The following is an 11,479-nucleotide window of genomic DNA, read 5'->3' as shown; positions in this document are numbered from 1 at the left end:
TAAAAAGCATGATTTAAAATTGATTAAAACAAACAAACAAACTAACTAATTAACAAACAAAACAATCTCTCTTTGTGTGTGTGTGTGTGTGTGTGTCGTCCCCAGGCCCTCAGTGTTCCTGTGTGTCAGAACACAGCTGGTGAAGCAGTTCGTCCCACGGGGCCTTCAGTACAGCCAACACACACACACTTGCTGTAGCTCTGTGTGTGTGTGTGTGTGTGTGTGTGTGTGTGAGAGAGGGATCCACTCCTCTTGCTCCCCAAACAGCCACCACATGTGCTCCTGGCTCTTCCTATGACTCGATCTCCTAAACACACTGATGTCTGTGAATGTGCTCCCAGGGGTCCCACCTTTAAGGCACAGCCTGCTGCAAACTGCAGTCACTTCATTCTAACGACGGCTTGTTTGGGTTCAGACTGCAGGAATTTTAAGCAGGACCGGAGTGATTCGACTGTATGTGCTCCATGCCCGCCTTAACGTGTGGGCCGGCCTGAACCAAACATGGAGGATTAATGAGCCGTCGCCTGTTTTGAGCAGCCGTCCGTCCCACACGGTTGGAGACAAACTTAGAGGAAATCGGCAAACAGAACCAACATGCAGGGTAACAACGCTCGCTTCTGTTCCTGAGACATGAAGCTCTTTATTGAGACTACCACAGATCCCACCATACCAGAGCTCCACCCCCGTCATTAATAAACAGATTTTGGAGAAAACGGATTTGGTTGCAGTTTTCTGTCCTGAAAGTTCCACGTGAGTGTTTGCAGCACTTTGTGGAATCACGAGGACTCAGAAATACTGGAAAATGATTGAAAAGCACAGAAATTCAGCCTTTTTTCGTTTTGAATGCAGGTCAGGTTTTGTGTGCATTTAATAAGCCTATCACAGTGTCTCGGGGGGGGGGGGGTTACCTGATCTGTCATGAAGATGGTCCTTTGGCTCCGAAATTCCTCCTAAATGCAGATCCAAGTCAGCAGAGGCAGCCTTAACACAGCCCTGCTGCTTATCTTCATCATGTTTTATTGATTATCCTCATCAGCAGTGCCCGAGGAGGGGGCTGCAGGGTCAGAGCGAAGGGGGGGGCCCTGTGTGGTTTAACATATCAGAGCCAGCTGCCTCTGAACTCCCACGTGGAGACACGAGTCTGACTGAGAGCGGCGTCGCTCTGGTTTCATATCGACGAAGATCTGCCGAAGATGACGAGGGCGTGTCTGTGTTTCTGTTTGACCAATTAAATAATTAAAATATGATCGTATGGACACGATGGTTCCCAGTCTTATTCATTTGATTGATTTCCAGCTTATTTCCTCACATTAAGCTGATGAAGCCTGTGTGTGTGTCTGTGTGTGTGTCTGTGTGTGTGTCTGTGTGTGTGTCTGTGTGTGTGTATTGATCAGCACGTGTGTATTTAGTGTTTGCGTGCTGATATTATAGGCAGTGTTGTGATCATGCGTTTGTGTGTGTGTGTGTGTGTGTGTGTGTTGCCTTCTCCAGTTTAAAGTTTCCTCCTCAGTGGTCAGCAGTGCACCTCCTCCTCCTCCCGTGTCCCGGCCGTCTCCTCTTCCTCCTCCTCATCTTCTTCCTCGTCCCCGAGGATCCTCCTCCTCACCGCAGCAGTTGAGGCGTTCGATAGAAGCTTTTAGTTTACATCTGCACCACATAAGAGCTGAACTGACACCACGACCGCTGTGTGTGTGTGTGTGTGTGTGTGTGTGTGTGTGTGTGTGTGTGTGAGTGTGTGTGTGTCAGTTTACTGGTTGCCGGAACCAATGACACTAAGCTGCTATTTTCTGTGGTTAGCACATCCAGATCCCGATTTTTTGTGTGTGTGTGTGTATTCATATCTTTGTGGGGACCAAAAATTGAAAGTTTACTTATGGGGACCAGGCTTTTGGTCCCCATAAGTTTGAGACTCAAAATATGGTTTTAGTGTCAGGGTTACAGTTGGGTTATGGTCAGGGTCAGGGTTGGGCATTATGTCAGCGCAAAGAGCATCTGAGTGTGTTTCTGTGTCTAACTGTTGCCCCAAACAGAAAGCGGTGAGGTGGAAGTTGTGCTGCATTTTTAATGATTAATCTGACCAATAACATGGCTGCTGTGAGGTCAGTGTACTAACTCAGCTCCAGTTTTCTTGGTATTTAAATCGTTTTTCATGTCGCATTAATTAGTGCAGATCAGTGTGGATGCTGTTGCTAACCGGGCATAGAAGCGTTAGCTTATTGGCTAAAGCTCCGCCCTTTCATCCATATCAAAACAACATGGCGGCATCTAAAATGCTGACGTTGACGCGTCGAAGTTCAGAACGAATGGGTGATGCTCTCACTGCAGTTCTGCCATCTTTGTGCCTGCTGCTGGTCGGGTTGCTGTTGAGGCGGTCCTTGCTATGATGCAGCTGGTGATGGCAGTCCTAACCAGCTGTCCTGTGCTCTGCCTGTTTGCTCTGCAGGCCGGCTCATTGGGCTGGTTGGTCTAGCTTCTCTCTGATAGGTTTCTTCCAGTGTCACAGTCTCAGGCTCCAGCTGCTGATGGAAGTCCTTCTTGCCTGGAGGTGGTGAGAGGTGGAAGGCCACGCTAACCAGACCCTGCAGCAGGTGGAGAGCTGGTTCAATGCCCCAAACACCACCAGCTGCAGTCCAAGACCGTGAAGCAGGAGTCCATCATGAGGACGTGATGGTTATGGGAGGGGCAGCTGGTTTAGATGCACTCGTAGAAACTTTCTTAGAAAATGGGCCACACGAATTCTGAATCTGCAACCTGTGAAGGTGCAGCGTCCGTCTGCCAGTGTGCGCTTATAGTTTTAATTCTGATTCGTGTGTGTGTGTGTTTGGGCTTCTCCTCTGCAGACACCATTAAATATTCATCCTCCTGCTCGTATTTCTCCTCTCTCATCTGTCCGTCCACTCCCGGCTGCTTTCCTTCTTCCTTCTGTTTTAAATCCTCACACTTTGTTTCTTCTAAAACATCAAAGAAGGAAAGCAAACCCGGGAAAGACGTGGAACCAAGAGAACAGAAGAGTTGAGCCAAAAAAATAAAGAGAGACGAGTGGTTGTGACAGATTTGCTGCCCTCCCCTCCATCGATCATTCCTGAAAACAAACACAGGGATCTTAATCCTCTCGTTCTGTTCTGAGTATTGAGTTCAGGTCCTCTGGGGCCTTTATGTCTCTACATGTTCTAATATACGTGTGTGTGTGTGTGTGTGTGTGTGTGTGTGTGTGTGTGTGTTTTCTTGTTTTGTAGCTCAGCGTAATGTTCTCCATCTGTTCCTTTTAGCATGAGTGTGTGTTACAGATGAATAATGTCCTGTCTGCTGTGTTTGCAGCTCTGGTATCACATCCACACGTCCTCTGGGTGTCAGTGTTTGTAAGCAGGAGGCTGGGACAGGAATTCAACTGGCTTCTGTGTGTGTGTGTGTGTGTGTGTGTGTGTGTGTGTGTGTGTGTGTGTGTGTGTGTGTGTGTCTGCGCTGCAGTGTACATGTAAACCTATCTGAGCACAGCAAGGGGAAATTTCAGCCCACATATTGATTTGCTGCGGCCTGTTTCAGGGTCACTGTGATGTCAGCGTTTGTATTATTATTGCTTTTATTGTCTGCAGCTCTTAATTCAACACAGTGACATCAACGCTCATTGATCCCCGTGGAGAGATGAGCTGCTGCATATGAAAATAAAGTCAGCAAAAGGACCTTCTGAAAATTATTTTATATTACTGTAAGTCAACCAAATCAGTTTACCCCCAGAGTCACAGTGTGAACACAGCTTCCTGCGTCTGTGACCAGCTTTGAGCATCAGAATCATACCAAAAGTTTCTGATACTGGAGAAAACGTCAAAAATTGCATTCTGGGTAAACTTTAAAGGCTCATATCAGATGTGGGACAGGTGAAATCTAAGAGAACCACAGGCTCAGGCGTGGAGGTGCCACTTCACACTGGATTTGAAGCTTTAACAGTCTAATGTGGAGGTCGCTGCTTTCTGAATCAAACGACCACCAAACCCAGCACAGTCCGCTCCGTGGCTGCAGCTGCTGTCCACGAAAGTTATGAACAGAATCGGTGAAAGGCGATGCGCCCCACGTAGCGTCGCCTTTTTGTGGGGCTGTTCACTAACAGAAACTGGGACCCGCACACTTGTTTGCTAGCACGGGACCAGAAACTCAACAGGGGAGTGTTGACTGAGGTCAGAGGTCAAATTTAGTGCAGTAAAGTTGTTTATATGGTGATAAATCCCAGCAGCAGTCTCCTCGAGGCGTGTAAGGTAAAGACCCTACGATGAGCCAGCACAGTAACAGCGGGGAGGAAAAGCCCCTAAATCAGGGCCCAGTGTCTCAGTTCTGATACCTCTGGACTGTTTGGAGGCCGGCTTCCTGCTTTGATGTTTTCTTTTTTGTTACTTAACGAAGCAAATTTGTCTGACTGGCTGTTGGAGCGCGCCGGGGCCGCGATGAAGCAGGTGGATGGTGTCAAAGTAAAACTGACATGAATGTATTTTAATTCGATTATCAGTGTTATTGACGAGTTCTTACGTTAAGTCTGGAAAAAACTATTCCAGTCCCTCTGTGACAGCAGGACGTGATTAAAAGGCTGAACAGATGATAAATGTGGGTATTGATTTGGAGCACTGAGCAGTAATCTAACTGTAAATAATTTATTAATAGTTTATCAGAGCCACAGCTGTTAGCAATCAATCTGAAGGATGTAATCGGTATGTAAGAAGGGCTTCTTGTCTTTCCATGAACTGTTTACGACTTCATGCTCATCAAAGTTGAACTAAATGCTGTTGGTCGCACTGGCGCCTGTACAGAGACTAGTCATACTTTATTCTCCACGAGGATCACGTGAATAGATTTTTCTTTTAGAATCCAAACCATTGTTATAAAACACTTTTCTTTGGTTCAATCTCCCTTTTCTTGTCTACTCTCGCCACATTTAGGGGTCGTCTCTCACTCTTTCTCACTCTTTCACTTTCCCTCTTTGCACCCGTCCGTCCACACGTCCATCATGCTGTCTATCCGCCTTCTCACCTCCCTCTCTCTGCCCGTCTTCCTGCCTCGATCCATCCATCTGTCTCCCTCCGCCTCCCTCTCCCAGCCTGTCGATCTGTCACTCAGCCCTCCCGCCCGTCTCCCTCTCTGTCCGTCTGCCTCTCTTTGGGTTTTTGCCGCGGGGCCTCTCTGTCAGGATTACAGGACGTCAGGTTGGCCAACATGAACGGCGGTGGTGGGGAAACAAAATGTTCCTCTCAGCACAAAGCCGCTCTAATCCGCTCTCCTCATCCCCCACAGCACAGCCTGATTACAGGAAGGCAAGCATTAGGACAGACAGACAGGCTGAAAGATCGACAGACGGACTGGCAGGTTGACAGGGTTTAAGCCAGGCCGATATTTGTATCTGGCTGGTTAACAGACTGATTACTTTGTTGGCCGACTGCCTAATTGGTCTACTAACTGGCTAACTGCCGCTTCAGCTTACCTGGCTGGAAACGAGCCAGGTAATTAGTCTGGGTGATTAACTCGGTGAAAGCCTGGCTGACTGTCTGCCCGCGTGATTTACTGACTTGTTAACTCAGTCACTGATTTAGTGGCTAGCAGTCAAGCCTGGTAGTAAACAGTCTGTATAAACCGACCCGTTTCATTTGGACAGTCGTAAAACTCTCTGTGTGTTCCCCTGATCGCACCAGCAACCGCTGGATTACATGGAAGTTAATTTATGAACAGTAAACCTCACACTGTACAACTCAAGGATGAAATGCCAACAAAATGCCCCAAACTGGGTAAAAATATTAGATTTCACTAAGCCTAGGGATTATTTTAGCATCCCAAAATAATCTACAGTGGCTTGGAAGGGCCATAGACAGAACACCCAGTTGTCCCCAATGCATCCATCAGTGTATATGTGTGTTTGTGATAGACAACATGCTGCACTAATGGGCATGTTTTTGAGGTATCAGGTACCTTGAGTGGTCAGTAAGACCAGAATAAATGAACATGAAATATATTTACCATTTTTGACTCGATACTGTTAGAAAGCGAAGCTTTACCATCTCTGAGATCAAAGAAGAACGTCTTACCTCACCTTAATACAGAGCTGTTAGCTTTCTACCACTAGCTTAAGCAGGCAAATAACAATGAAAGCTATATGTTAACAAGCTACTGTAGTTAGCTTGTTAATGCGTACAAGCTAACTACAGCAAACAGCAAAGCTGCTGCCTGCTCAGCTCGACAGATTCAGGCCTTGCTTCCAGAGACAATAGCAAACTGTGACCATAAGATGGCAGTAATTAAAGGACGGATGCAAACAGGCAGCGAGAGGAGATTATAGAACAGACCGCTGTTCGATATATAAGGAGAGATTTCACTTTGGCTTTTAATTTATGTTTATTTTTAGATTTTTATAGGCAAGCACTGTGGATTTGGCATTTTATAGTGCTGAGCTTGACTTCTCTGTGTACAAACTTTGTTCAGTTCTCTTTACCCTGATGGATGGGTGTCCGACCGTGGGCACTTTTCAGTTCGTTGCTAACAAACTGATTGTAGCACCTTCACTCACTTTAAAGTCAGTGAAAAACATTTAAGGGTTTCTGAGGATCTGCTGCAACTGTAAGTACCAGATGATGGCAACAGATCTGCAGGTCAGACTTTGTGTTTCAGTTTGTGTGTTTTTGCCAAACTCCATCAGACACAGTTTGATGTTAGAACTGTCTCAGAGATGTGATGAATCAACCTCTCGCTTCATTACAGATGCTGGTTAATACACGAAGTTGTATTCATGACATTTAATTCACCAAAAGAAGACAATTTAAATGTTGTGGGTAATTTTATTAAATGTCTTATTCTAATCAGTTACCTCTTTTATGCGTATACATGCGTCCAGAATGTAGATGAAGATAAATCCTCAAATACATGAAATTACACAAATTCTAACTCGACTGTCTTTTTTTGTTTTGTCGTTTCAGCTTTAACTGCCTACACGTACCTCACCATCTTTGACCTCTTCAGGTGAGTGGGTTACCTCATATTTCTGTTTCCTCTGATTTTATTGGCACTTTAAAGTTGAAATAGTTTATTAAAACGTGACAGTGTAGCTCTGGATAACTGAAAGCTTCTGCAGAACAGGTTTGCCACTGGTGTCTGGAGGTTTCCATTTAAAAAAATAAAAAATCTAACGTGACACAAAATGTGGTTGTTTAATCTTAGTTTGTATTTATTGAGGTCTTTAACAGTCTCAGGAGTGTTGCAGAAACTCCGGAGCAGGTTGCAGACTAGACTAGTCTAATAGATTGGAGCCGGTTGAAGATGTTTGGCAGGTTGATCGACGGGTTGAGCGCAGAAACTGATGGCAGATTGCACTCAGCCTGCTCAGCGTAGCTTTGTACCTTCATGTTCTGCTCCTTATGAAAAATAAATTCTGAGATGTTATGAATGAAAAATAAATCAGGAGGAGGTGAACTTGGGCCGACCTCTGTGTCGTGTTGGTTTCTTTTTTCTGCCGCTTGTCTCTCGCTGACTCTTCCTATCTGCCCTTCTCTCGTCTGTCCTCCTCCATCCACTCCATCAATCACCCAATTTCTCTTTCCCTGCCATCACCCTTGCTTCCTCTCATCCTCCTCTTCTCCTTCCTCTGACCTGCAGTTTGATCACCTGTCTCATCAGCTCCTGGGTGACCATGAAGAAACCCAGCCAGGTCTACTCGTTTGGGTGAGTCCACCATAATAACCCAGAACGTGTTGTACACCACAGTTATACTTATTTACATTTTCTTTGAATAAACATCTTTATTCAAAAGGCTCAGATATCAGTAAATTCTGCCTGGTTTAGATCAAACCACCTCCATGCTGAGGTTCCTCTAGCGTCCAGCAGAGGCAGCAGTGAGTCCGTCACCATTCACTCCCATGTTAAACTTTACAGCAGAAATAAACGTGTTTACAGCTCGATGCACAAACTGTTCTGGTTTTTATAGATCATTTCATAACAACTGTACGGGGAGAAAAGGTTTTTATAACTTAGCTGTTTAAATTGTATTAAAACCAAAATGTTTCCATTATTATGGGCGTGGCCTCTTTGACTGACAGTAGCCGTAGCTGCTAGCTGTCCTCTGAACGGGACCTCTGGGCCGTGTTTTTACAGTTGGACCCCAGATATCGTTTGAACAGACTGTCTGTGACGTCTGAGCTCCAGCATTAATTAGCAGGTATTTCTGTCTTTGTAAAATGCTTAAGTTGAAGCATAAAAATGGGACTTAACAAAGAATGAATGCACAGTCATTAGCTCCATCTTTATTATACAGTCGATGCTTTGCTGTACTTCTTTTGAAGTGTAATTTTGAGCGAGCCCATCCTTTTTAGCGCACGCTGCAGTATTTCTGAGCAGATTTGTGGGATCCTTTGTGCCTTTGCTTTTGGTTTTCGTTGCTAAACGTCGGCCTCTGAAAAGTGAAATTAGCAGCGACCTTCTGTGGCCGTGATCCACTCCAGACTGTAGACTCGTTTTCCAGGTCCAGACTTGAGAGATTTATTTTTAGGCATCCGTTGGTTTATATTTACTGCAGTCGTTACTGACATGAATGTATCAGCATCGCTTCCTTGTTTTTGGTTTGGGCTCCATCTGTGTTTGTTTATGCGCTGTCATTTGTTTGTGTGTCTCTCACGAACACACACACACAGCCAGTTTACTGTCTGTGTGTGTCTGTGAGCTGGCTAAACAGTGCTTTTGCAGCTGACAGGTGATCTCTGACCTTGAGGTGTGGGAGACTGGTGATCGTGTGGAAATCTGCTTTTCAGCTTCAGTTGACACCCATAATGCCCAAGTGTGTGTTTGTGTGTCTGCAATTGTGTGTCCTAATGGACTTTCAGTACCTAAATGGCCCACAGCCCAGTTCAACCAGTGTCTGATTCCTTTAAACCCCACCGGAGCTGAACTGGTCTCTTCAGGAATTAGCCTGATCCATGTTTGTTCTAATTCTTCACCTCAGGTGATCTGACCACCTCAGGCTGCAGTTTAGTTTGATCACAGTAGGCTTATCATGAAAGTTATCCAGCTCCATATTTTTATTCTAACTGTTAGAGCAGCTTTGCATGATTCACAGTTCAAAATAATCCACATTTTACTGATTCTGGGCTTTTCTGCAGCCTGTAGGATCATCCTCAAACTATTTTAATTCCTCCATGAAATCAGCGTTCTTCTAATTGGCTATCCTTCACAAACCAAAAGTTTGATCAGTAGGTGGGCGGAGCTTATGTGCCCAAAATGACCAGTTAACTGTAATTATACCCAGAGTATGTTTAGAATATACAAATAAAATAAATTGTATGAAATGATGCTGGAGAAAGACAATTTACAGTACATTAAAATTAAGACATGATGCATAAAAACAAGAAAACAGTAAATGTACAATTTAATAAAGGACATCAAACAAAAAATAAACGCTGACAAATAATGAAAAGATAAACACGATCCAGATCTTCACTCGGTGATGACCACCTGATCACAGTGGGACGTTATCATTCAGCCATTTAAATTAGCCTGTCAAAACTATCCCCATAAGTATTTTTAATCAGAAATATTCTTTTATTCATCCCAGACGTTAAGAACATGAAATTAAACACTAAATGCAAACTGTTAGAAATAAAATATCTCAGTTACATGAAAAGAATTTCACATAATAACAGTTAAATTCTAAAAGTTACAAAGAGCTTTCATATGCTGCATGAATGTGTGAATATAACACAATAAAGTGGAATAAATGTTTAGACTCAAATGTTTGAAACAATTATAAACCATGAATAGCGGCGCTGTCATCTGCACTGTGACAGGGCTGTCAGAGCGAAGGAGGCAGCTTCTAATTCTGTTTCCCCCAAAACATCATCGCCACCACCCGACAGCGTGGTGTTGATTCATTAGTACTGAGCGCGTTTCCAGGTTGAGCAGTGACTCACTTCTTTAAGTCAGCGGCGTGATGGACAGTAATAACGCGTCCTCACTAAACTCTGACTTTATGCACGATCAATATTGATCTTATCTTTAACTAGGAGGAGGGGCACACATGACGATGTCAGCAGACGGCAGCTTTACGTGGAGCCTGTGTAGATTAACCACAGGAGGTTGCAGAGCAGAGTGTGACCTTTGACCCCACATCAGTGGGAACTATGTGGGATTTTATTTAGGAGTCATCTGTGAGCGTCCCCACTCTGCAGTCCTGGTGAGACGAGGAACCCATTAACCTGAAGGCGTCGGGAGTTAGCCCGCTGACGTCGAGTAAAGTCTCTCACAAGACCTTGTCCCCCCCCCCCCGCCTGTTTTGATTACCAGACAGGTGCTGCTAATCAACGCACTTGATTAGTTGAGCATCAGTAAGAGTGAGCACATCTGTAAAGCAGAGGTTTGGAGCGTTCAGGTGTGTGTTAATGCCACAGTCCTCTCAGGAATGGACGTCCAGCAAAGTCCCCCTGAGGTCAGACCGGGCTGTGCTCCACTGCAGATTCTACAGGCCTCAGTTAGCAGGCTTAAGGTTAAAGGTCATGGCAGGTTTGGAAAGGTTAGCAGCACAGCTTAGGTTTGCAAAGCTGCATCTGAACAAAGAACAAGACTGCTGGAACAGACGAGACCAAAGAGGAGACGTTTGTCAAAACCAACTTCTCAGACCAGCTGTGAGCACGGGGAGGAGTGGACCGTGAACTCCTCAGTATACCAAAGTAGAGTCACATGTGTCCCACAGCTACAGCTTGGACCAAACTGAGTCATCAGCAGGACAAAGATCCAATCACAGCTGCAAATCTGCAACAGAACAGCTGAAGAAGGACAGAATGAAGCTGCAGCGATGGTGATGTCACAGCGCAGAGCTCAGCTTGACTGAGATGCTGCAGCTTCAAAGAGCTGTGCTGAAAACCTCTGTGAGCTGAAGCAACGCCGTAAAGAAGAGTAGAAACTAGAGATGGCACGATACCACTTTTTTATGTCCGATACCGATATCATAAATTTGGATATCTGCCGATACCGATATGAATCCGATATAGTGTTTTTTACAAAGCCGATCAGCTGATCATTGATCAGTTTCACAATTGAAGTAGCAGCAGGAGTGGGAGGAGAGAGGCAGTCGCTCCATGTATCGGTTGTTAACCTTGAATGCTTTACAAACATTCAGAGATGAACTTACACACTTGCTTTACTTCTCTCTGGGATAACTTTCTCGGAGATGAAATGCCGGTTTGGTAGCGAGGCTACAAATACTCAACCAGACCGCGACAGGTCTCGCACGCCACAGCCGCTCTACCACATGATGCATACTGCTCCGATGTGCTACAGGTTATGAGGCCGAGTTACGCCGTGTCGCAAGTTTTGTGAGGTGCTTTTTTGATATTTAATGGATGATTACATTTTTTATTTCTCTCCGATATCCGATCCAGTAATTTAGGTCGGTATCGGACCGATACGCAATATCGGATCGGTCCATCTCTAGTAGAAACCATCACAGCAGCTTATTGTTGCTGAA

The 11,479-nt window shown here is 45.0% G+C and overlaps 1 protein-coding gene across 1 annotated transcript in view; it reads left to right on the top strand.

The window, feature by feature from the left end:
- slc30a6 (solute carrier family 30 member 6) overlaps positions 1-11,479 on the top strand; it is a 69,570-nt gene that overhangs the window by 31,703 nt on the left and 26,388 nt on the right. Inside the window, exons 5-6 of the mRNA XM_005937035.3 lie at positions 6,948-6,990; positions 7,624-7,689. Coding sequence (XP_005937097.2) covers positions 6,948-6,990; positions 7,624-7,689 — 109 coding nt within the window. The remainder of the gene's footprint in view (positions 1-6,947; positions 6,991-7,623; positions 7,690-11,479) is intronic.

This window comes from Haplochromis burtoni, unplaced genomic scaffold (assembly GCF_018398535.1).
Source record: "Haplochromis burtoni strain Fernald_Lab_line unplaced genomic scaffold, NCSU_Asbu1 Contig_214, whole genome shotgun sequence".
In the NCBI taxonomy this organism is placed as follows: domain Eukaryota; kingdom Metazoa; phylum Chordata; class Actinopteri; order Cichliformes; family Cichlidae; genus Haplochromis; species Haplochromis burtoni.
This window is presented reverse-complemented; position numbering and strand designations above follow the sequence as displayed.